The sequence below is a fragment of the Diabrotica virgifera genome, chromosome 1 (genome assembly GCF_917563875.1).
Source record: "Diabrotica virgifera virgifera chromosome 1, PGI_DIABVI_V3a".
Classification (NCBI taxonomy): Eukaryota; Metazoa; Arthropoda; class Insecta; order Coleoptera; family Chrysomelidae; genus Diabrotica; species Diabrotica virgifera.
In genome coordinates this window covers 242,499,156-242,526,978 of record NC_065443.1, presented here as the reverse complement: position 1 = coordinate 242,526,978, position 27,823 = coordinate 242,499,156, and the positions used below count along the sequence as shown (strand labels likewise).

At 33.1% G+C, this 27,823-nt stretch overlaps 1 protein-coding gene across 3 annotated transcripts in view; it reads left to right on the top strand.

Moving 5' to 3' along the window:
* Nucleotides 1-27,823, top strand: part of LOC126883081 (calpain-9-like) — a 425,026-nt gene that overhangs the window by 366,987 nt on the left and 30,216 nt on the right. For all 3 annotated transcript variants that reach the window (XM_050648317.1, XM_050648311.1, XM_050648316.1), the window contains 3 exons: nucleotides 14,416-14,573; nucleotides 21,226-21,301; nucleotides 26,175-26,399. In XM_050648317.1, the coding sequence (XP_050504274.1) occupies nucleotides 14,416-14,573; nucleotides 21,226-21,301; nucleotides 26,175-26,399 (459 nt within the window). The remainder of the gene's footprint in view (nucleotides 1-14,415; nucleotides 14,574-21,225; nucleotides 21,302-26,174; nucleotides 26,400-27,823) is intronic.

Genomic DNA, 27,823 nt, shown 5'->3' with positions numbered 1-27,823 from the left:
GGGGAGAAACCTGGTACCCTGCATATGTACCTCTACCATATATTGGCTCTTAACACAAGGGAGTTCGTTAAGGGGGGCCCGAAAAAAAAAATCTATCCTTAAAAAAACTCGAGATTGTCAGATTAAGATAAGGTAAGTTAAGTACATGCAAAAGAGTGTATGTATATTTAAAAAATCTGACGATTTGAGCCAGGCGTAAGGAAATGGGCGAGTCCCAAAGTTTCACAAGAAAAAAGCGAATATTTCGCGAAATGAATGACAGATTGAAAAACTAAAAAATATGTGCTCAATATTTTTTAAAAATCTATCGAATGATACCAAACACGACTTCCCACGGAGAGGGTTGGGGGTAAATTTAATATTTTAAATACGATTCCCGCGATATTTCGCGAAATGAACATCAGATCGAAAAACTGTAAAATACACTTATTTAATATTTTTAAAAAATCTATCGAATGGCACTAAACACGACTCCCCACGGAGGTGGGGTGGGTGGTTACTTTAAAATCTTAAATAGGAGCCCCCATTTTTTTATTGCAGATTTGGATTCCTTACGAAAAAATAAGTAACTTTTATTTGAAACATTTTTTCGAATTATTTATAGATGGCGTTATAATCGGAAAAATCGATTGTTGGAAATGGAAAATTAAATTAAAAAATGGCAAGCGCCCACTAAAATGGAAAATGTTACTTAACTTTTTTTGGTTTTACGACCTACTCTTCACAACCCAATAGGTCTCCAAAGCGCTCGAGTGACTGCACATTTAGCATACTTTGCTCCCCTACCATCCCACAATGACATAACCCTTACAGGCTATAAGGTACAGCCTCAACTGTTCGACATTCTAATTAGATTTCGACAGCATAAATATGTGTTCACTGCAGATATACAGAAAATGTATCGGCAGATTATGATTAACCCCCAGCAAACCTTTTTGCAAAATATTCTCTGGCGCGATTCTCCCGACAAGCCTCTTCGTTGCATAGAACTGCTCACAGTTACTTATGGCACTAATTGGGCTCCTTATGAAGCTACTCGTACCCTAAATGAAATTGCTATCAGAGGTAGAAAAAATTACCCTAAATCCACAAACATAATACTAAATCAAACCTATATGGATGACATATTGTATGGTGCTAATTCCTTTGAAGACTTGGAATCATCATATGACCAACTCACTGAGTTACTCGTTAACGCTGGGTTACAGTTACACAAATGGCATTCTAATTCTTCTGGTAGGGGAGCAAAGTATGCTAAATGTGCAGTCACTCGAGCGCTTTGGGGACCTATTGGGTTGTGACGAGTAGGTCATAAAACCAAAAAAAGTTAAGTAAAGTTTTCCATTTTAGTGGGCGCTTGCCATTTTTTAACTTAATTTTCCATTTCCAACAATCGTTTTTTCCGATTATAACGCCATCTATCCACAATTCGAAAAAATGTTTCGAATAAAAGTTATTTATTTTTACGTAAGGAATCCAAATCTGCAATAAAAAATGAGGGCTCCTATTTAAGATTTTAAAGTAACCCCCCACCCCACATCCATGGGGGGTCGTGTTTGGTGCCATTCGATAGATTTTTCAAAAATATTGAATAAGTGTATTTTACAGTTTTTCGATCTGATGTTCATTTCGCGAAATATCGCGGGATTCGTATTTAAAATATTAAATTTACCCCCCCACCCCTCTCCGTAGAAAGTCGTGTTTGGTATCACTCGATAGATTTTTAAAAAATATTGGGCACATGTTTTTTAGTTTTTCGATCTGTCATTCATTTCGCGAAATATTCGCTTTTTTCTTGTGAAACTTTGGGACTCACCCATTTCCTTACGCCCGGCTCAAATCGTCAGATTTTTGAAATATACACTCTTTTGCATGTACTTAACTTACCTTATCTTAATCTGACAATTTCGAGTTTTTTTAAGGATAGATTTTTTTTTTCGGGCCCCCCTTAACGAACTCCCCTGTGTTAAGAGCCAATATATGGTAGAGGTACATCTGCAGGGTACCAGGTTTCTCCCCATATACTAATCTGACGCGCTCGAGTAACTGCAAAAATCCCCGCTTGGGCTCCCCTACCATTCTAAATTTCTAAAAATATGTGACGAATCTCAATCCAAACAACCTTGCAACATTTCTCTAACTGATTCCACAAATAAGGTTTTAGGTTTATCTTGGAATCAAGCCTCTCATATTTTGTCTGTCTCGGTTCCTGAAACGCATTCTGAAACTGTACTCACAAAACGAAAGGCTCTTTCAGTCATTGCAAGCATGTATGATCCTCTTGGTATAATTAGCCCATTGATTGTAATAGGGAAACTATTAATGCAACAATTATGGTTATGGTTGTTAAAGGTTAATTGGGACGAACCATTAAACGATTCATTTACTCACGATTGGAATAAGTTTATTAAATGTTTTCCCAATAGGGCTTTTCATCGATTGTCCTTTGTTTCGAGCTTCTGTCATGTGTTGTATAATCTGTGTATAATATTAATTTACACGGATTATACGACAATTGACAGAAGCTCGAAACAAATGACTGTGAATGAAAAGCCCTATTTAAAGTTATTAAAAATCCCTAGATACATGTTTCTTAACAAATCTGTTAATTATGTTCAAATACATGGTTTCGCTGACAGTAGCATTAAAGCATATGCTGCCGGTGTTTATTTAAGAACAGTTTATAACGACAACTCTGTTTCTTCTGTTTTGCTCACATCTAATAAATCTCGAGTAACCCCAATTAAAACTGTATCACTACCTCGTCTTGAACTCTGCGCTATGGTCCTTCTTGCTCAATTAACAAATACACTTTGCGCAATTTTTGAAAACCAGCTCTCGTTTATAAACTTGTGGTCTGATTCAGAAATTGCTCTGTGCTGGATTAAATCTCACCCTTCTCGTTGGACTTCATTTGTTTCTAATAGAGTTTCTAAAATTCAGATTCTGTCAAAAAACTCCCATTGGAGACATGTCAAATCTTTAGACAATCCAGCTGACATTCCTTTCCGGGTTATGTTAGCAGAACAACTCATAAACTCCAAATTATGGTGGCACGGCCCGCCGTTTCTATTAGATTCCAATCTAAATTTATTAAAACATAATCATGATCCCGAACCCTCTCAAATTTTAGAAAGAAAAACAACCCTTGTGAGTATTCATACACGGGAAACAACACAAAACACATTCTGACAAGAAGTTTTTGAAAAATTTTCGAAATTTTCAAGATTACTTCATTCTTTACCCGTGTTGAGCTGCCCCCCCCCCCCCACTTGCAAAAATTAAAAAACAAATAGCCCTGATTTATAAGCTATTTATGAGCTCTTATATTCCGCAAACTAAAAATTTTGAGCTCGTTCCACTGAGCAGGAATTTAATACCCTAGTGGGGGGCTGAGTCAGCCCCCCCACTACTTAAAAATAGGAATATTGAATCGGTTTTTGCGGCAGAATTACGAGCTATTTATGAGCTCTTGAAATTATATAGTTTCGATTTTTAAGCTCATCCCCTTCACCCCCAAACAACCCTTTAATTGATTTAACTTAAGAGAAAGATGCTGAGAAAACTTAAAATATATCGTATTGCGAATATAATTCCTATAGCTTATATACTCTAAGAATAAACTATTAAATCAAGAGCATTTCGATTATTGAGCTACAACCCCTTCGCCAGAAAACCACCCTATCTTCCCGGCTTAAGAGAAAGTTGTACTTAAAATGCGTTAAACTAATTATTGGAGACTACATATCATTTAATAATTTATAAGCTTCCAAATTACGCGCATTTAGATCAGTAAATTGCAATTTATTTTGTATAGTGCAGTCACTGAAGGTAAAAATAAACAAAAATACCAAGTTTCTTGTAAAAGGTATATATTAAAATACCCTAAATAAGCGTCACAATACAAAACGTTTTCGGATTAAGGAATCCATCATCAGTGTTTAAAAGCCAAAATTTGCATGCCTGAGCCACCAAAATGCATAGGGTAAAAACCCTTTAAATGTAAATAATAAAGATATTTTACATATTTATATAAAATTCATCGGATGTTATGGATAAAAATGGATGTTACCCAGGGCAACACAGGACTCTCCCCACGTGGTTGGAACTTTTTTTGGAGAAAACCTCACATACTGGATTTCAATGGCCAACTCTGAGCTGGCCATTGAAATCCAATATGTGAGGTTTTCTCCAAAAAAAGTTCCAACCACGTGGGGAGAGTCCTGTGTTGGCCTGGGTAACATCCAGGTTTATCTATAACATCCGATGAATTTTATATAAATATGTAAAATATCTTTATTATTTACATTTAAAGGGTTTTTACTCTATGCATTTTGGTGGCTCAGGCATGCAAATTTTGGCTTTTAAACACTGATGATGGATTCCTTAATCCGAAAACGTTTTGTATTGTGACCCTTATTTAGGGTATTTTAATATATACCTTTTACAAGAAACTTGGTATTTTTGTGATTTATGGTATACAGCCAGCTACAGGAAGTTTATTTTCCTCGTGGATTTTGTAAAAATAAACGATTACCTTCAATTTCGGTGAACCTTCATCGATTTTCACGAAAATTGGTCAGTGGTTAGAGGATACGTCAAGAAACAAAGGTGACATGGTACCACCTTGCGCCTTTACCCTGAGGGTGGATACCGCCCCTTCTCGGGGGTGAAAATTATTTTATAAAAAATAACTGCACAAATCAATAAAAGAACAAATTAAAAGCAAAATTTATTATATAAAGTTAATAAAATAAGTAAATACTTTTTAAGTTATTAAAGATCAAAGATTTTAATTATTTGTGAAAAAAATGCATGTTTTGAAGAGGTTTTTTGTAAATCACTGAAAAACTGTAAGTTTTTACAAAAAAGTTAATAGTAGTTTAATTCGTATAGCTTATATTCTAAGAATAAACTCTAAAATCACGCGCCTTTCGATTATTGAACTACAACCCCTTCGCAAGAAAACCATCCCATATTCCCGGCTTAAGAGAGGGTTGTACTTAAAATAATTTAAATTAATTATTTGTCGACTATATATTGTGTAATAATTTATGAGCTCGCAAAATATACGCATCTCAATTATTGAATTGCCATTTTCTTTCTATAGTGCAGTCACTGAAGGTAAAAATCAACTATGACCTTCGATTTCGGTAAATCTCCATTCATTTTCACGAAAATTGGTGAGCGGATTTTGATACTATCAACTTTTTCTGGATCTTATTTTTCATAGGTATTTCTAAGTACTTTGACAAGTATTTAGTACCTAAGTGTTATAAAATGCATCTCTTTCCCGTTATTTAAGCTTAAACCCTTAGATTTAAACAGTCGCGGAAAAAAATATATATTTAATTACCAATAACTTACTTTAAATTAACATTAAAGGGTTTTTCAAGTAAGCAATTTATTATATTTTTTATTAGCTTCAATTTTAGTGATGAAAACTTTTTTGTAAAAACTTACAGTTTTTGAGTCATTTATGAAAAATCGCTCTAAAGCATGCATTTTCTTTCCAAAAATTAAAATATTTGATCTTTAATAACTCAAAAAGTATTGATTTATTTTAATCACATTATATAACAAATTTTGCTTACAATTTGTCCCTCTCTCGATTTGTGGGGTTAGTTTTAATCAAGTAATTTTCACTCCCGAGAAGAGGTGACATATACCCCAGGCTAAAACCCCAAGTTGTTATTGTCAATTCGTGAAAATAAATGGCTATCTACCGAAATCGAAGGTAATAGTTGATTTTTACCTTCAGTGACTGCACTATAGAAAGAAAATGGCAATTCAATAATTGAGATGCGTATATTTTGCAAGCTCATAAATTATTAAACGATATGTAGTCGCCAAATAATTAATTTAAATTATTTTAAGAACAACTCTCTCTTAAGCCGGGAATATGGGGTCGTTTTCTTGCGAAGGGGTTGTAGCTCTATAATCGAAAGAAGCGTGATTTAAGAGTTTATTCTTAGAATATAAGCTATACGAATCATATCCGGAATTTTGTTCGAATGAAATTTGTTCGAAGAAATTTATTCGACGGAAATTTGTTCGAATATATATTGTTCGAACAGAAAGTTGTTCGAAAGAAAGTAGTTCGAAAGGAAATTGGTTCGAAAATAAATTATTCGAGGAATTAGTATCTAGGGAATGGTTTACGTGATTAATACTTAATGACTTAGGTAATCTCTAATATCCGGGGTTACCCAAAAAGGCCACATACCAAAATACCTCTCTCACTCTAATACCCGCAAGTTGGGTTAGGACCGCAGGGTTAGGTCTCCTCCTCTCAGGTAAAATTTGGCCCTTTTGGGATGTCCCCCTAATATCCCTATTGCAATTAGACAGGTAGGAGTTTTATTTTATAAATAAATTATTCTAGGGAATGGTCTACGTGATTAATACTTAATGACTTAGGTAATCTCTAATATCCGGGGTTACCCAAAAAGGCCACATACCAAAATACCTCTCTCACTCTAATACCCGCAAGTTGGGTTAGGACCGCAGGGTTAGGTCTCCTCCTCTCAGGTAAAATTTGGCCCTTTAGGGATGTCCCCCTAATATCCCTATTGCAATTAGACAGGTAGGAATTTTATTTTATAAATAAATTATTCGAGGAATTCTAAAATAGATTCGAGGTATTCTTAAAAACGGTATCCGGAATTTTATTCGAATTAAATTTGTTCGAACAAATTTATATTCTAACAAATTTCTTTTCGAACAAATAACATTCGAACAAATTTCCGTCGAATAAATTTCTTCGAACAAATTACATTCGAACAATTTTCCGAGATTCATACGAATTAAACTACTATTAACTTTTTTGTAAAAACTTAAAGTTTTTCAGTGATTTACAAAAAACCTCTTCAAAACATGCATTTTTATCACAAATAATCAAAATCTTTGATCTTTAATAACTTAAAAAGTATTGACTTATTTTATTAACTTTATATAATAAATTTTGCTTTTAATTTGTTCTTTTATTGATTTGTGCATTTATTTTTTATAAAATAATTTTCACCCCCGAGAAGGGGCGGTATCCACCCTCAGGGTAAAGGCGCAAGGTGGTACCATGTCACCTTTGTTTCTTGACGTATCCTCTAACTACTGACCAATTTTCGTGAAAATCGATGACGGTTCACCAAAATTGAAGGTAATCGTTGATTTTTACCTTCAGTGACTGCACTATACAAAATAAATTGCAATTTACTGATCTAAATGCGCGTAATTTGGAAGGTTATAAATTATTAAATGATATGTAGTCGCCAAATAATTAGTTTAATGCATTTTAAGTACAACTTTCTCTTAAGCCGGGAGGATAGGGTGGTTTTCTTGCGAAGGGGTTGTAGCTCAATAATCGAAATGCTCTTGATTTAATAGTTTATTCTTAAAGTATATAAGCTATATGAATTATATCCGCAATACGATATATTTTAAGTTTTCTCAGCATCTTTCTCTTAAGTTAAATCAATTAAAGGGTTGTTTGGGGGTGAAGGGGATGAGCTCAAAAATCGAAAGTATATAATTTCAAGAGCTCATAAATAGCTCGTAATTCTGCCGCAAAAACCGATTCAATATTCCTATTTTTAAGTAGTGGGGGGGGGCTGACTCAGCCCCCCCCCCCCCACTAGGGTATTAAATTCCTGCTCAGTGGAACGAGCTCAAAATTTTTAGTTTGCTGAATATGAGAGCTCATAAATAGCTCATAAATCAGGGCTATTTGTTTTTTAATTTTTGCAAGTGGGGGGGGGGGGCAGCTCAACACGGGTTCATTCTTTTGTATACATTCAAAGATTTATCGAAAATATGTACTAGAAAATCATCAATAAAATTATCTGATCTCCTTTTGGTTACGGAATTAGATAAAGTCTTGTTTCTATAATAAAAATTATTCAAATGCAATCGTTTGCACAAGAAATTGCTGAATTAAAGTCTAGTAAACCCCTCTCAAACAAACAAATTTTGTCACTAAGTCCATTTCTTAATTCATTAGGGGAATTATGTGTAGGTGGTAGATTAAAAAATGCCGATATTCCCATTTATCAAAAAAATGCTCGTTTATTACCTTCCAAACATCATGTAGTTAGACTTCTGATAAAACACGAACATAATCGACTTGGACATGCAGGAGCCCAAACTGTTTTGTCTAATATCAGATTAAAATTCTGGCCGCTAGATGGTCTCCGAAAACCAAAAGGATAATTCGAAGCTGTATTCTTTGTCATAGGTTAAAGGCACAAACCGCTCAGCAAGTAATGGCAGATTTGCCTAGAGTAAGAATCTCACCTTGTAGACCTTTTGACAATGTTGGCGTGGACTTTGCAGGTCCTATTCCAATTAAAACTTCAATTCTTCGTAAAGCCCCAATTCTTAAAGCTTATACTCGTATAGCTATATTTGTATGTATGGCTACTAAAGCGGTACACAGAACTAGTTTCTTCTTTATCCACAGAAGCGTTTTTACTCACTCTTAAGCGATTTATCTCGAGAAGGGGCATAATCCTTCAAATATTTTCAGTGACAATGCTACAAATTTTCTTGGTGCTCGTAATCAATTAAAAGAATTATACGATTTCTTTCAAAATAAGGAAAATGTAACTCGCATTCAACAATTTGCTTCTGAAACTCAAATAAAATGGACTTTTATTCCCCCTTACAGTCCGCATTGGGGTGGACTGTGGGAAGCCGCAGTTAAATCCACAAAATATCATCTCTATAGATTAATGAATAATACTCGACTTACATTTGAACAGGTAACTACTGTATTATCACAGATAGAAGCTATTTTAAATTCAAGGCCCTTATGTCCCTTATCTAGTGATCCTACTGATCTTCAATGTTTATGTATAGAACCGGCTATAATGTTCTAATGTCCTACTAAGAAATAAGAAAAGTCAATTACCTTAAAGCTACGGCTTCCGACGTCTCAGCAAACACACGAACTGGTTGACATCCCCTGCGATGGCGATCGAGACACCACCTCGAGTATCCGCCACTGTCTCACTTCACCCGGGTCCCAGCTAGTCCGTCATTTAGTGTTCCAAGTCTACACTCTAGACGACAACTTCAGACATAGTTAGTACGGTATTACGCGAATTCGTATTTTTCTCCGCGGATCACCTTGGTATTGAAAAATTCGCACCCGATCGCACCCTTTTCTCAAGGAACCAACCCGTAACTGCCAAGCCAAAGTACTCTTCGTTCGCTTACACACACGCCAAGCAAAAAAAAACATTCCAATCGTATTTTCTCGACCGTTCGTCGCAGCGCACTCCCCGAAAAAAAAAATAACGTTCAAATAAATTCCTCGAATCTGTTTCTCCGGTTTATTAGAAATTAGAAGTTTCAATACCCAACAAAAAAAACCATTAATCTTTTTTCACTGTCCTCCAAAATGTACCGAAGTGGTCCGTCCCTATCGCGTGTCATAAACATTTTTATTACCAGCCGCCGACGAAAACATATCCGATTACGCGTAAGGAATTCGGGACTCCGGCGAATAACATAGTAACTTGGTTGAAGGCCATAACACCCTAGACGTTACAGTTTAACTCCTTGACATTTCCTAATTGGAAGTAGTCTAACAGCTTACCCCGAGGTTGATATTTCCAAGTTACCAGAAAGTAAACTATCCTTCTGGCAACACATTTCCCATATACAACAACATTTTTGGAAACGCTTGTCGGTTGAGTACCTCAACAGATTGCAAAATAGGCGTAAATGGATGTCGTCTCATGAAAATTTAAAGATAGACGATTTAGTTTTAATCAAGGAGGACAACATACCTACCTCCATTGAAATGGTTACGTGCTCGAATATTAGAAGTTATCCCAGGTCGTGACAATAAAGTAAGACTTGTTAAACGTCAAACTTCAAATGGCCATTGTATTCGTTCGATTACAAAGATTTGCCCTTTGCCCCCTATTGTTTAACTTATTTACTGTCTTTGTTCTTAGAATAATAGTTCACTTTGTTTATTGATTTTACTCATCTCTTGATTTTGTTAGAATAATAGTTCACCTTTGTTTATTGTTTCTACTCATCTCTTGATTTTATTTTAATTCTTCTTTTCGCGGCGGGGAAAATGTTGGAATACTTCCAACACATATTTTCTTTTTTCTGTTATATTACTCGTTACTCGTTATAAATTATCGCCACGTTATTAAAACACGCAACTTTACACGTTACTATGTTAATATTATTGAAAAAACAATCTGACAATTCTAAAAATTTAACTTCACAAAAACCATCAAAAAATTACTCTCGATAAAAAATTAGTTATTTAGCGCTTGTTCACGATTAAAGAATATAAATAATGGTGTATTAATTCCAGACAGATATTCCAACTTACTGAACCAGAAATCGAAGAAAAAATTGTATGTATTATTAAATTTATATTTTGTGTAATAAAGATTGACAAGACTCCCGTTACTTTGAAGTAAATACAACCTCAGAGTAAGGAAGACGGTATTAAGTACCCGATTCTTTTACAATATTAAAAACCTGTTTTTTGGTTTCTTATTTGGAAGTGTATTTCTCGAGATATTAGACCGTTTCTATAATTTACCTATGGTATCAGGATAAATCGTTTATTCCAATTATAGCGCCATCTATCCACAGTTCGAAAAAATGTCTTGCATAAAAGTTGCTTACTTTTACGTAACGAATGCAAATCTGCAAGAAAAACTAGGGGTTTCCATTTAAGATTTTAAAGTTAAATCCCCCTCCACCCTACCTCCAGGGGGTGTAGTGGGAGTTGGTGTTTGGTGTCATTGGATAAATTTTTGAAAAAATTATTGAACACGTATTCTTCAGTTTTTCCATCCTATGTTTAGTTCGCGAAATATTCGACCGTTCCCCTACTTTTGGGACACGGTTACATCATAAATTTTAGAACAAGAAGAGCTTTTTATGAAGAATAACTTTTATTTGTCAAATTAAAAATAAAAGAGTTATAAATGAAAATGTTCTTGGTATCCATAATTTGAGAAAAATCTTCAAATATTTTTTTCCATTAGAAGGATGTACACAGACACAATACTGGCTAGTGATTTTAGTCAATAATTTTGCCAATTCGACAAAAAAAAATAATTTTTAAATAGTTAATAATTATTAAGTACTAAATAATTAGTAATTTTGCCAATTTCGACAAAATTCTCAAAAAACAAAAAAATTACCTTATACAATCACTAGCCAGTTGTGTCGATGAGTTTAGGGAACGACTAGGTATACATAATATTTTAATTTTATAGTTTCCATTTGCTATATATATATTTTTATATTTATCATAAATGGGAGGCCGTATTTATACTGGTATAAACCTTTTTAAAACTGTTAATAAATTATTGCTTTTAAAATATTTATACTCAAATTGTATTTTTGAACATCTTATTTATTTTATATAATAATTTAAATTCACTATCAAATGTCATTGATGTTTTATTAATACTTAATTTAAAATTTAGTTTGACATTCACGAAGTGTCAAACTCAAATGTAAATAACCTATGGTTGGCAAATCGACCATTTGAGCTGACGTTTAGTGCATCTGTAGGAGATAACCGGATTGTGACGTCACATTTTAGACTTTGAGGTCGATTATCTCGAAGACGGTTAGATATATCAAAATGCCGTTTTCAGATTTGGATTCAGAAGGCAAAACTACATAAGAATCCATCGATATACCTGCTCTAAGTATTGCAGGAGCGGCAACGCACTAAACAAATACACAGGGTGTCACGCGGTACCATCTCTTTAGCACTCACCATTGACGGCCGCCTAATACGCACTTAGCGCTCATTGTTAATAATTAAAGATAAAGCTTAGTAATAAAATAGTGACAAAAATTTCTGCTGGATCTTGTAGAGGTAGCTATAAACTTTGATTTGGTCACTTTCTGACTTTCATAATAATGGATTTTAACCGAGTTATTAAGCCTTGAAAATAGCTATTTTCGCATTTTTCAAATTTTAAATCGCGTATAACTCGACAACAATCAATTTTAGAGAAAAATCACAAAATACCTTTTTTTTGTTCAGAATAACCCAAATGATCTAAAAAAAAATTGTTCGAAGTGAAAAAATTATTTTTGTGAATTTGTCTAAAAAAATTGTTTAAACAATTTATCGATCAAGGTACTGTCTGGCACCCAGTAGATTTGTTATAACGACCTCTTTTTGAGTAAGTTTGTGCAAAAAATTCGAATCGGAATAATTTACCTAACGGGGGCGACGATACAGCCTAGACTAATTTGAACATATTCAGTAACATTTAATTTCTAGAATCGGCTGTTTGTGTGAATCAGAATCAACTTTTACTAAATGACATTGGGAAGAGTATACTGTTCCTAGTTGGAGTCTACTTTTACTAGTAAATGTTGAATATAAATCTTCATTTTATATTTGTAATCAACTTTTACTGAAACCAGCCGTTAGAGTTGACTCCAACTGGATAATCAAGATTTGGTCATTTTTTAAAGACTCGTAGAAAAAATATTGTTCCTAACGCTTGCAGAAAGTCTGTTTTCCGCACTCGACTGCTTGCCGAACTCCCGCTTCGCGTCATTCGGCAAACTCAAGTCTCGTGCGGAAAAGTATGACTTTCTGCACTTGTTAGGAAAATAACTATTTCCAAAACAAATTCAAATTACGGCGGAATTGAAGTGACCACCGACTTAGCCGGTGGTATCCAATAGATCCAATAGACGCCGTAGGTAGTGATGTTGAAAAAAGAAACTATTCGTTACAAAGTATTCGTTACTTACGAATACCGAAAGTAACGATTACTATACAGAGAGGCAAATCGTTACTTTGATTACTTTGATTATTCTGATTACTTCGTTACTTCGTACCAATCGTATCAGAGCGAGTACCTATTTTGAGTATTGTAACTACAATCGGTTGATATCGGAATCGGACCGGTATTCCACGAGTGTTCGGTATCAGTACAGTTAACTAAAATTTTATCTATGAAGGGCGAAGGCTATGAAGAGTTTTACAGGATTACAGGGCGCTGAGAAGTAGCTGAAACAGAGGGAGGTATGTATAACATTTAACAAAGCATGCACCCAGAAACAGATGTCTATACGATTTGTCGAGGTAGATAATTCACACAATTTCACAGATCTTAGTTCCTTTGAAAATAAAAATGCAACACATTAGATTTTAATAATAAATACACACTATTCTTATTTGCATTTCCTCCCATTGTTCTATTGAAAACTTTTTCCTGTTTCACTGTTTCCCTAAAAATAATTTATTTTTTCCTAAATATCTTGGTTTATGTGTATTTTATTGTTATGATCCAATAATCTAAAAGAATATCTGCCCGGGCCAAAAAAATTAGTAGAATTTATAAAAAAAAAATAATTTTTAATTATTAATTAGTCTGGACAAAATTATTCCGGGCACCCCTTGTTTTCAATAATTTTTAACATAATAAATCCATTATTCAGAATTTCTATCCATTAAATTCGGATCGGTGAAGGTCGTTGCTATATTATCGGATCTTATACTTATACGAAATACTGAGAAATGCGATTCTAGATATGATTACCGGTACTCAAATACAAAAGTAATCATAGTATTCAAAGTATCCTACTGATACTTATACAAAATATGTACTGAGAAATGTGATTCTAGATATGATTACTGGTACTAATACAAAAGTAATCAAAGTAATCAAAGTAACGAATACTGGATATGATTACTTTATACAAAAGTAACGATTTGTAACGAATACTCGAAAGTAACTATAATCAACATCACTAGCCGTAGGTTGAGTACAGCGTGTATTGGAGACCATCGACTAATTGAATATTTTAAGCATCTAGATACAATATTAGGCCTGGGTTCCGCGTACCAAAAAAAAGTTGATTAATAGCAAGCCGAAAATTTGTTAATAGCTTAAAGGTGTCTAGTCGGACAAACTTTGATGTACGGGAACACTGGAACAGGGACAGTTTTAATTGTGGAACAGGTTAAAAATTCGGAACGTCAGACTACGAAAACGTCACATGTATTTTGTCGGACAGAACTTCCGATTGATTTGTTACCCTTTCATTAAACTCTCATGCAAAAATCAGACTGGTATTTATCACCAACTGGGCATTTTAATAAGTCCAACACGTGATAAATAGCTGTCTGATTTTTGCATGAGAGTTTAATGAAAGGGTAATAAATCAATTGGAAGTTCTGTCCGACATAATACATATGTAACGTTTCCGTAGTCTGACGTTCCAAATTTTTAACCTGTTCCACAATTAAAACTTCCCCTGGGCCAGTGTTCCCGTACATCAAAGTTTGTCCGACTAGACACCGTTAAGCTATTAATAAATCTTCAGCTTGCTAATAATCAACTTTTTTTGGTACGCGGGATCCAGGGCTATATTAAAAAGTGACAATTATTGTTTCAGAAACCGTTAGATGTAACAAATCATTCGATAGCGAGAGAAGTGGTTACTTTCTTCACTTTACCATCAGGGGATTATATCGTTGTACCTCAAACCAACATCCCAAATTTAGAAGGAAAATTTTTATTAAGAATATTCACCGATGAACAGAGCGTTATATGGTAAGACGTATAATGTACAATGTATTTTAATAATTATAGTATCCACCATGCTTTATTTCATTCTTTTTTTGACTTTAGGCATCCTTTCCCTCTCACACTCATGTCCCTGTTTTTTACATCCTCAATGCCTTTTTTCTAAGTATTCCTTTTTCTACTCTGTAGAGTAACGCTATGTAAAATTTTATCAGCTTACTTCATATTACATTCATTTTTAAAATACTTTTCTTCTTCATCCTCTTCTTCTTCATTACAGGACAAAGATTAAATATTTGCTGCCTGATCCGGCTTCATGTCACTTCATGTTTTCAAGGGGCACAAATTTAGGATTGGTTTAGTTAGTCGGTTTTTCTTTAATCTACCTATTTACATAAACATAGTTTCAAAAGTTTGTGCATCACCTAAAATTATGTTGATTTTCATAGTTGATTTTTTCATGAACAGTTTAACGGATTCCGCTATTTTTTTTTATTTTAGAATTTTCTTTTGTATTTACACAGTTGGGTAAAAGTTTACTCAAATTTCTTTTTGTGCTTATACCGGGTGGAAGAAAAATTATGTATTCCTTATGTTAAATTTGAGACACCCTGTAGGGAGAACAAAGTACAAGTGTGAGTATGCATTGAAATCGTAATGTAGTCCTATATTTTGTGCACATTTTTTTTAAATGTCCCTGATATCTTTCGAAACAAAGAAAACAGATGATTTTATTCTTTAGTATGTGTTTTAACTGAAACAAAAGTTTGAGACACCATGTAGGGAGTAAAAGATTCAAACATTCTTTTTTTTAATTTCACTGATATCTCTAATAACAAAGAAACTTGACGCTTTTACTCTTTATTATGTGTTTTAACTAACAACATACAATACGTGAGGAGGTCAGGTCTTATCATACACTAAGATGAAATTATTTTCTATATATACTTCAAAATTAACAAAGTGTTCAAAAAAGAATATGTGCCATGTACCTCTCGCTCTTTAAAGAGCCTCCACGTAAACACCAAATCCGTATCTGCTCTCAAGGAAATTCCACCCTATAACATTACAGAGCCTCCATTAAACAATCTCGTCTCTCTTCTGTTGCACTGCGCATACCGCTCACTTATTCGACAAATAATTTTAAGGTGTCGACCAGAATGTTAACTTTATGTGCCCTTCTGTTTTAAAGGTATATTAACTGTTAGTTTTTATTGTTACTTTAATTTTGTTTCAGTTAAAACACGACATGTTAAAGAATAGAACCGTCTATTTTCTTTGTTTTTAAAGATCAGAGACAATCCAAAAACAAAATGTTCAAAAAACATAACACTACAATACGGTTTTGATGTATACGATACCCAAAATGTGATGAAAAAACATACGTTCAACTTCAAAATGAATTCAGAAATAGACCAGGGTAATAAGCTAGAAATAGACCATGTTCGGCACACTCAAAGATCCAGGTAGCTGACTACTTTTTTTAGTTATTGTAGACCTATAGGAAGAAAACCTACCTGTTTCCTGCCTAGAGTTCGCGTCCGTTTTTTAATTATTAACAATTTAGTGCAAAAATCGCGATTTTTTCGATTTTTTGCCCCCTTTCAAAAGCTAAATAGTTGACATAAAATTACAAAATTTAATTTTTTATAACATTAAAAAACCTTCAAAATGCCGATTTTTTAAAGTTAAAAAGTTAATTTGTTGCTTCGCAAACTGCAAAATAATTGAAAATCGTTATTTGTTAATAACTTTTACTAAAACTACCTTAGAACTTTAGTGTTTCACCCAAAGTTCGGTATTGGGCACTTAACAAACCCTCAAAATTTGAGACCGATCCATTAATTAGTTTAAGAGTTATTCTAATTGTTTATTCCAGAGACCTTCATTTTGCAATAACATAAGACAGAAAATAATGAAGATAGGGCAATTTTGAGTATGCCAAATGAAAGTAGAAAACTAATACTATCAAAATGTACTAAAAAACAATAAAAAGATGATCTAATATAGTCAAAAATCCTAATCCCAAATTTGTGAAATTTTGTAGTTTAAAAACATTTAGAATAACTTTAAAAATGTTGTCTGTAGAAAAAGTCATTTTACATATTAGAAAAGCTGGAATTTTACACGAATTTTTAAAAATGTAGTTTAACTGGTGACTAGTCGTGGTAAGTGAAGGGAGAGCTGGGAGCCGACAAATGCATGAGTTCAAAACCTAAAAAAAAGCAACTTAAAACTCACTATCATTTTCTATATCTCGGGATCTACTGAATATATTTTGACCGTTCTTTTTTTAATTTGTATGTAATTTTTCTGTACATTACAAATATGTAATTTGCACACTACATTTATTAATTAATAAACAGTCTAATTTGTTTAAACAATTTTTGAAAAATAATTTCTTCCCAAAAATCCATGATTTTAATCATACTATCCCTATTAATCATAGAAAAAGTTAAGGTATACTTTAATAAATAAATTATCTTCAATAAATAATTATCTAATAAAAATCATTTATTTATTAAAGTGTACTTTTAGTATAGTATAGTTGATCCAAAAGATGGCATAACCCAGACATCCAAAGTGAAAGTTATCCTTCAACACCAAATTGTTCTATATGATCCACACAATGTCCAGAAAAAAGTCACACCATTTTGAGCGTCGGGTTTGGGGGGAGAGGGGGGAGAAATCGGTAAATTCGTAGTTTTTTAAGTTTTTCGTCAATATTTCTAAAACTATGCGGTTTAGCATGAACAACCTTCTATACAAAATTGTTCTACATTAAATTTGAAATAAAAAAGGCCCTATGCATAATCTTTCTAAAATGAATGGTTCCAAAGTTACGGAGGTAGTATAATACAGGGTGTAACAAAAATACAGGTCATAAATTTAATCGCATATGCTGGGACCAAAAATAGTTCGATTTAACCTAACTTACCTTAGTACAGATGTACATGGAAAAAAAGTTACAGCCCTTTGAAGTTACAAAATGAAAATCGATTTTTTCCAATATATCGAAAACTATTAGATATTTTTTATTGAAAATGGGCATGTGGTATTCTTATGGCAGTAGTATTTTAAGAAAAAATTATAATGAAATTTGGACACCCCATAAAAATTTTATGGAGGTTTGGTTCCTTTAAACCCCCCCAAACTTTTGTGTACGTTCCAATTTGATTATTATTGTAGAGCCATTACTTAAACACAAGTTTTTAAAAACTTTTTTGTCTCTTAGTACTTTTTTCAAGTCAGTTTTTATCGAGATATTTGAATGTTTGTCAAATCCACCACATATTTGTATATGGTAAAGTACGGTTATGGAGACTTGGTAATAATATGAAAATTTATTTATGATTTACATTTTTAAGTATATTTTGAACCATATTAAAAAAGAAGCCACATCTCGATAAAAGATGCTTTATCAAAAAAATACAAAGAGGCAAAAAAGTTTTAAAAACACTGTGTTTAACTGATGGTACCGCAGTAATAGTTTAATTGGAACGTACACAAACATTTGGGGGGTTTAAAGGAACAAAACCCTCATAAAATTTTTATGTAAACATATTAAAAAAGAAGCCGCAACTCGATAAAAACTGCCTTATCGAAAAAATACTAAGAGGCAAAAAAGTTTTAAAAGTATTGAATTTAACTAATGGCACCACAATAATAATTTATTTGGAACGGACACAAAAGTTTGGGGGGGTTTAAGGGAACAAAACCCCCATTAAATTTTTATGGGGTGCACAAATTTCACTATAATTTTTCTTTAAGATGTTCTTTCCATAAGAATGCTACATGTCTATTTTCAACAAAAAACCTCTAATAGTTTTCGATATATTCAAAAAAAATCAATTTTCATTTTGTAACTTCAAAGGGCTGTAACTTCTTTTGTGTGCATATTTGTACTAAGGTAAGTTAGGTTCATTCGAACTATTTTTGGTCCCAGAATATGTGGTTTAATTTATGACCTGTATTTTTGTTACACCCTGTATAACTGGTCCAAAAAAAGGCCTAACCCAAACATTCAAAGTAAAACTTTTTCTCTAACACCAAATTGTTCTGTATGGTCCACATATTGTTCAGTAAAATGTTACGCCATTTTGAGCGTCCGGTTTGGGATGGAGATGGGGGAGAATTCGGTAAATTAGTAGTTTTTTTTTAGGTTTTTCGTCAATATTTCTAAAACTATGCTTTAGCGTAAACAATGTTATATACAAAAATGTTCTACAAGAAATTTAAAACAAAAAATGTTCTATACACAATTGTTATAAAATCAACGGTTCCAGAGTTACAGAGGGTGAAAAGTCAAGGTTTTCATTACTTTTTATATTTGTTGGGCAATGTATGATATAACTATACCAAAAACCCAGACATCCAAAGTGAAAGTTATCCTCTAACACCAAATTGTTCTATATGGTCCACATAATGTTCAGAAAAAAGTCACACCATTTTGAGCGTCGGGTTTGGGGGGAGGAGAGGGGGGAGAAATCGGTGAATATAAGAAGTATCGAAAACCTCCACTTTTCACCCTCCGTAACTCTTGAACCGTTGATTTTATGACAATTATGTATAGAACCTTTTTTGTTTTAAATTTTATGTAGAACATTTTTCTGTAGAACATTATTTACGCTAATGCATAGTTTTAGAAATATTGAGGAAAAACTTAAAAAAACTACCAATTTACCGATTTCTCCCCCATCTCCCCCCCAAACCGGACGCTCAAAATGGTGTAACTTTTTACTGAACAATATGTGGACCATATAGAACAATTTGGTGTTAAAGGAAAACTTTTACTTTGGATGTCTGGGTTAGGCCTTTTTTTTGGACCAATTATACTAAACTACCTCCGTAACTTTGGAACCGTTCATTTTAGAAGGGTTATGCATAGAGTCTTTTTTATTTCAAATTTAATGTAGAACAATTTTGTGTAGAAGGTTGTTCATGCTAAACCGCATAGTTTTAGAAATATTGACGAAAAACATAAAAAACTACGAATTTACCTATTTCTCCCCCCTCTCCCCTCCAAACCCGACGCTCAAAATGGTGTGACTTTTTTCTGAACATTATGTGGACCAAATAGAACAATTTGGTGTTGGAGGATAACTTTCACTTTGGATGTCTGGGTTTGGGTCTAACTATACCATACTATTTAACTTTTTCTGTGATCATTACTGATACTATGATTAAAAAATAAATTTTTGTGAAAAAAATATTTTTTTAAGAATTGTTTAAACAAATTAGACTGTTTATTAATTAATAAATTTATAGACAAATTGCATATTTCTAATGTACGGAAAAATTACATACCAATTAAAAAAAGAAAGATCAAAATCCATTGAGTTAATCCGGAGATACAGCAAATTATATTCGTTTGAAATTGCTTTTTTGGTATTTTAACTCGCTGGATTTGTAGGTTCCCCGTAGTAATCGTTTGCATTACATTTTTGAAAAATCGTAGAGGGTGCTGTGAAGGTATAATGTTTGTGCCAATTTTTTACGAAAAAATACAAATCCCTTTCTTTAAAATGGCATTAATGAGATTCCTTAATTATTATAAACAAATTAGCTGTGAATTAAAAAAAAACATATGGCTAACTTTGTCCCAAATGAGCCCAGGCCAAATTTTTTTATTTGAAAATTCGTGTTAAAATACTATATTTTCGAATATTATAAAAATATTGTTTCTACGGACAACATTTTTAAAGTTATTCTAAATGTTTATAAACTACAAAATTTTAAAAATTTGGCATTAGGATTTTTGACTATGTTAATCATTTTTTATCTTTTTCTAATACATTTTGATACTATCACTCTTCTACTTTTATTTGGCATACTCAGAATTGCTCTATATTCATTATTTTCTGTCTTATCTTATTGCAAAATAAAGGTCTCTGGGAAAAACAAATAGAATAACTCTTAAATTAATTAATGAATCAGTCTCAAATTTTGAGGGTTTGTTAAGTACCCCAATATCCAACTTTGGGTGAAACACTAAAGTTCTAAGGTAGTTTTAGTAAAAGTGATTAACAAATAACAATTTTCACTTATTTTGCAGTTTGCTTAGCAACAAATTAACTTTTTAACTTTAAAAAATCGGCATTTTGAAGGTTTTTCAATGTTCTAAAAACTAAATTCTGTAATTTTATGTCAACTATTTAATTTTTGAATGGAGTGCAAAAAATCAAAAAAATCACGATTTTTGCACTAAATTGTTAATAATTAAAAACGAACTCGAACTCTAGGCAGGAAACAGGTAGGTTTTCTTCCTATAGGTCAACAATAACTAAAAAAGTCGTCAGCTACCTGGATCTTTGAGTGTCCCGAGAAAATCCTTATTACCCTGGACTAAATTTGATAAACTGACTAATTCTAAGCAACTTTTTTTTCTATAAAGTTTTATAAAGGTGCCGGTGGAGGATGGCGTCTATGCGCAGTATTGTAGTCGGTGTATGAGAGAGAAAGTATTCGAAATAATGAAATATCAAATAATACAAATTTTCGCAGCTTCGAACTTATTTAGGAAAAGTAGGTATTACCGAAGACTCCGGAGACAGAGTCGAAAGCTCTACCTAGTTAAATTTCCTCTTGAATTAATCAGAAATTCCAGCCACACTCTGTAGTGCGTGAACTTTTTACTGACTGCTGATGAAGAAATCTTACTATATTTTATAAATTTTAGGGAAGTAAATGAAGATAATATGCTTATTAGAAACATTGCATCTGAGTTTGTGGATCATTCGGGTTCATCCGTCGCGGTAAGTTTTTATAATTATTTTTAATATTTTTGACCACAATTTTTATATAGCCACTTATACAGGGTGTAACAAAAAGGGGGGCATAAATTAAATCACATTTTCTGAGACCAAAAATAGTTCGATTGAACCTAACTTACCTTAGTACAAATATGGGCACATAAAAAAGTTACAGATCTTTGAAGTTACAAAACGAAAATAGATTTGTTCCAATATATTGAAAACTATTTTTTATTGAAAATGGACGTGTGGCATTCTCATGGCAGAAACATCTTAAAAAAATAACAGTGAAATTTGTGCACCCCATAAAAATTTTATGGAGGTTTTGTTCCCTTAAACCACCCCAAATATTTGTATGCTTCAATTAAATTATTATTGTGGTACTATATTAGGTAAACACAATGTTTTTAAAACTATTTTGCGTCTTAGTACTTTTTCGATAGGCCAGATTATATTGAGATATTTTGAACATTTGTAAAATACACCATATTTTTAAATGGTTTTTTTCTTCGTTGATGACCTTTGGGAACAGCGCCCATCTAGCCAGCAACACTTTTTAAAATCAACGCCTAACCAAACCTACCATACACCAAAAACATTACCAATCTAATCCAACAATTTTAAATGGTTAAGTACGGTTATGTTCTTTTCTGGATATACGTAATGACCTTCTTATCGCATTCATTTCCACTACTTCAATTTCCAGAAAAGAACATATCAGAAATGAAGACATTAAAAATCGAATGGGAATAGAAGGAACAATAATGAAAGATATAGAGAGAAGACAACTGATCTGGTATGGACACGTAAACAGAATGAATGACGAGATACTTCCAAAACAATGTCTGGAATGGCAACCTCCTGAACATCGGAAGCGAGGGAGACCGAAAGTTAATTGGACCACCGGCATCCGGAAAGCGATGAGCGCGCGAGACCTCAGGGATGACCTGTGGCAAAATAGGAAGGAATGGAATTTGGGAGTCGGACAACGCCGCAAGACGTTCTAAACCGATCATATATATGTTACAGTTCAAGTTGATTATCCAGTTGGAGTTGACTCCAACTAGTTGGAGTCAACTCTAACGGCTGGTTTCAGTAAAAGTTGATTATAAATATAAAATGAAGATTTATATTCAACATTTACTAGTAAAAGTAGACTCCAACTAGGAAAAGTATACTCTTCCCAATGCCATTTAGTAAAAGTTGATTCTGATTCACACAAACAGCCGATTCTAGAATTTAAATGTTACTGAATATGTTCAATTAGTCTAGGCTGTATCGTCGCCCCCGTTAGGTAAATTACTCCGATTTGAATTTTGTGCACAAACTTACTCAAAAAGAGGTCCTTATAACAAATCTACTTATAACAAATTCACAAAAATAATTTTTTCACTTCGAACAATTTTTTTTTAGATCATTTGGGTTATTCTGAGCAAAAAAGGTATTTTGTGATTTTGCTCTAAAATTGATTGTTGTCGAGTTATACGCTATTTAAAATTTGCAAAATACGAAAATGACCATTTTCAAGGCTTAATAACTCAGTTAAAAATTATTATGAAAGTCCGAAAGTCACCAAATAAAATTTTAACGACCCCCCTACAAGATACTGAAGAAATTTTTGTTATTATTTTATAACTAAGCGGTTATTTTTAATTATTAACAATGAGCGCTAGGAGCGTATTGACGCAGTTATCAATGTGAGTGAGAGTGAGATTCACCATTTTGACATTTAAAAATTCAAACTTCTGTCAAACCACAAAACTGTCAAAACTTTTTTTGTAATTTATTGCTCACATGTCATCACCATGACAAGGCGAAAGTTCTTCTTCTTGTGGTGCTTTCTCCTTTAGTGGAGGTTAGCGACTACACTGATAAATCTGTCTCTGTCCAACGCGGCTCTAAACAAAGATGTTGAATCAAGGCCGGTCCAGTCTCTGATATTTCTAAGCCATGAAATCTGGCGCCTACCGGGACCCCGTTTTCCTTCAATCTTACCCTGGATGATCAGTTGCGTGAGGCGGTACTTTTCGTTTCTCATTATGTGTCCCAGGTAGCTAAATTTTCTGACTTTAATGATTTTTAGCAGTTCCCTATCTGTACCTACTCTCCTCAGAACATATTCGTTGGTGGTGTGGGTTGTCCAAGGTATTTTCAAGTCTCTTCTATAAAGCCAGAGTTAAAAGGCGTCCAACTTGTTCATCAGTGTTGTGTTGTGTCCAGGCCTGCGTTCCATACAAAAGTATTGACCACACATAGCAATGCAGAAAAGGCATCTAAGGCTGATTCTGTTACAAAATAAGCTTTTCATTTTGATAAACCCCTGTCGGGCTACCTCTATTCTCGCTCTTGACTTCTTGTTTATAATCAAGTTGATTGTTGAACCAGCAACCAAGATATTTGTACTGGCTTACGTATTCAAGCTGTTGGTGTTTCACATATTTATTGGAAGAGGTAAATTTTTGTTCCTTGATATTCTTATAACTTTTGTTTTCGCAGTATTGATCGTCATCCCTATTTTTCCACAACTCTCAGTAACCCTATCCAACAGTATCTGCAGACTATGGTCCGAATCAGTCATTATTACTGTGTCATCTGCATAGCGGATGTTATTTACTCTCTGACCGTTTATCCTGATTCCTTCTGAAGAGTGCGATAAAGAGTTCGGAAATATTACCTCAGAGTAGACTTTAAAAGTATGAGTGATAGCACACAACCCTGTCTAACACATCGTTGTATTTCAATTGGCCTTGACGTATTACCATTGGTCTGTCTGATTCCAATAAATAGCCTCTATAATTTTAGAATCTCTTTTGTCGACTCCGATATCGTTCAATCTTTCTATCAAGGTCTTGTGCTTCATCCTATCGAACGCTTTCTCAAAATCTATGAAACAGATAAAAAGGTCTGCTTGCTGATCTTTGTATCTTTGTTCCAGAGTTTGAAGACAGAATATTGCTTCTCGTGTCCCCATACCTTTCCTGAAGCCAAATTGTTATTGACCGGTGACCTCATCACATTTTTATAATATATTCTGTTCTGTATGATACGCAAGAAAAGCTTCAGAATGTTATTTAATAGACTTATAAGGCGGAAGTCCTGGCATAATTTGGCGTTCTTCTTTTTAGGCAGTGGTATGAAGACTGATTCAAGTCATATTTTAGGGATAGTCCCTGTATTGTAAACATTATTAAATAGTCCAAGAAGAAGGTCTAAGTTTCCTCGTTGATTAACTTCAATAGCTCAGCTGGTATTTCATTTTTTCTTACATATTTGTTGTTTTTTAGTTGACGTAGAGCATATTCCAGTTCGGACTTCAGTATTGGAAGACCTTCGTCGTTTTCGGTATTTAATGTAGGAGGTTCTCTGATGTCATAGAAGAGTTCCTTTAAATAGTCTTCCCATATGTTTATTTGTTCTTCAGGGCTTGAAATCAGTTTGCCTTCTGCGTTGATTAGATTATTTGGTCCTTGTGAGTATGTCGTGCCTGTGAATTCCTTGAGTTTCTTATACAGATAAGTCATCATGTTTTTTATATAAGTTTTCGATTTCTTCACATTGTTCTGTTATCCATTTTTCTTTTGCAATTTTTATTTTTTTGTTTAATGGTTCTACTTAATGCTTTGTACATTGGTTTGTGCTGCTTGCATTTTCTTCTTTCATCCATTAAATCCAATATTTCCTCTGTCATCCATCTTTGCTTCCGTGGTCGCTGTTTTGTGAGCATTTCACTTGCCGTTGCAAGGGCGTGTCTAATTTCCTCCCGAAGGCGAAAGTTAAGGATGTTTAATTATATGAAAGTGTGCTAAAAAACAGTGCGAAAAAGTAAAACCCACTTTTTAAGGGTAAAACCCACAGACACACTTTAAACCCTTCATGTACTGCTATCTATATTTACAATTTTCACACAATAAAACCTTTACACTTTACATAATACGAGATAGAGTAGATAAAATTATTTTTGTGAATTTGGTTAACAAAAATTGGTTAAACAATTTTTCGACCGCGGTACCGCGTGACACCCTGTGTATTTGTTATAAGGATTGTTATACGGATATATTTATTTGAGTAAGTTTGTGCAAAAAATCGAATCAGAATAATTTACCTAACAATGGCCACGTTACAGACTATACTAATAAGTAGTTGAAACGGTCAAAACAAAGAAACGCACACTCATCAAAAGTGCACTTGAGATTCTCGTATAATCAACATTTACTGAATCGATCCAGGAAGAGTCAACTTCAACTAGTAAAAGTTGATTTAAATTTTTAAAATCAACTTTTACTGCTCGTTTCAGTTGGAGTTGACTCCAACTAGTTGGAGTCAACTCTAACTGAGAATCAACTTGAACTGTAACATATATAAGTACGGTTATAGAGACCTGGTAATAATATTATGAAAATAATATTCCCATTCTAAATAATTAATTATTGAGATTTTACAAATGTTCAAAATGTCTCGATAAAAACTGGCTTATCGAAAAAGTACTAGAGGTACCCCAATAGTAATTTAATTGGAACGTATACAAATATTTGAGGGGGGAGGGTGTTAAGGGAACAAAACCCCTATGGAATGTTTACGAGGTGCACAAATTTCACTGTTATTTTTTTTTTAATATAATCTTGCTATAAGAATGCTACCTATTCATTTTCAATAAAAAATCTCTTTAACAGTTTTCGATATATTATCGATATATATTCGATTTTATAAAAAATCGTTTTTCATTTCAAAGGCCTGTAACTTCTTTTATGTGAACATTTGTACTAAGATAAGTTAGGTTCAATCGAACTATTTTCTGCCCCAGCATATGTGATTCAATTTATAACCTGTTTTTTTGTTACATCCTGTATATCTCTTAATATTATTTTCATTATTAAAGGGAGATGGTAAAGCGCCGATAAATAAAATGCTGCTGAAATATTCATCTGAAATCGATGCTAGTCAATTACAAAAAATCCTGAAAACTCACTGGAAACTGTATTTGTCTGAAAAACCAAGCTTAGAACTGTGTAAGAGTTTAATCATGCTAAGAGATTTTAATATTAGTGGGAAAATTAATCTGGCAGATTTACCGACATTGTTGCAAGTTTTACAATATTGGAGGGTAAGTTTTATACTTACTTTTATTTTATTAACCAACAATCAAAGTACCTCAGCAAACCAAGCCGAAAAAAAGAAGCACTTGAAAAATCTAAAAATCACTGGAAACTATTTTGTAATTGTAATATCTGGGGGAAGTTAATAGAAAACGCGTACCATCTCGAAGAGGTATCGAAATATTTAGTGCGCCATGGTTTTTTAACCATGGTAATTTTTAATCATGGTAATTCATTTAAGAAAAAAAAACGATTTTTTTATATATATTTCAAATTGTAGATGGAAATTGTAGATGGAAACTACAAATCAGCTTAGCACTTCCTCAACATTAAGGGGGGAAATATTCCTCATTTTTGAAATCCCGATGCTAAATTTAGTCCATTCTTTAACGGTAAAATATTGCAAAACCTCTAAATTTTAAAGAACCGCTTGGATTGACATGAAATTCGGCATACACATAGCTAAGAAGTCAAAGAAAAAAAGTGATATTGTGCCGATATGTGCTTTTGCCCTGGGGGTGGTTTTCACCCCCCTTTTGGGGGTGAAAAAATATTTTTCCAAAGAAAGTCAGGAAATGGAGAAACTGGTGAATTTTAAGTAACTTTTGTTCTATAGAGTTTTTTCACTAAGTCAACACTTTTCGAGTTATTTGGCAGTGAATATGTTCATTTTTTCAACAAAATAACCACGCTTTTAGACGGTTTCTCGCAAATAACTCAAATAGTAAGTATTTTGTCGAAAAAACAATTTTAGCAAAAATATAGCATGTAAAAAATTTTTAAAAATGGTGTATATATCATGTCTCTACACCTAGTAGAAGCAGAGTTATATCTAATGAAGAATAGGTTCATATTCGTCAAATTCCAAACGGAATACTTTAACGTGAAATAACCAAAAATGAAGCACATTTCGGGGAAAGCTCATTACAACTTATTTTAAGTGTTTAAAAAAAGCTTCATTTTTGTTTTATAAAAAAAATTTCTAGCATCAAAATTAAACAAGTTACGCTCAAAATAAAGTTAGTCCCTTTGGTTTTGGTAAAAAAATCGAGAAAATCACCCCCTAATTAGTATCTAAAATGAACTTAACCGTTACGACTTCACAAGTTTCTTGACTATTGTATATATTGTTTATATAATCTGTAAGTTTCATCGGTTCAAAGTCCTTATTATTGAAAGGGCTCCAGTTATGAGGGGTTGGACGAGTCACTGATCACGAATGTATGCAAATTTAGAAACACCAAATCTTAATCAATTTTTGTTTAACAGAAAAACAAAAAAATACATGATATTCAGAAAAGCAAATCTGACTTTTTTGTTTTTCGAGACTTTTGGTATCTCTAAGAATTTTTAAGTTATTTTGAAAAAAACCATATTTTTCAAAATTTTAATTTTTAAACATTTTACTTTGAAACCAATTTTTTTTTAAAAT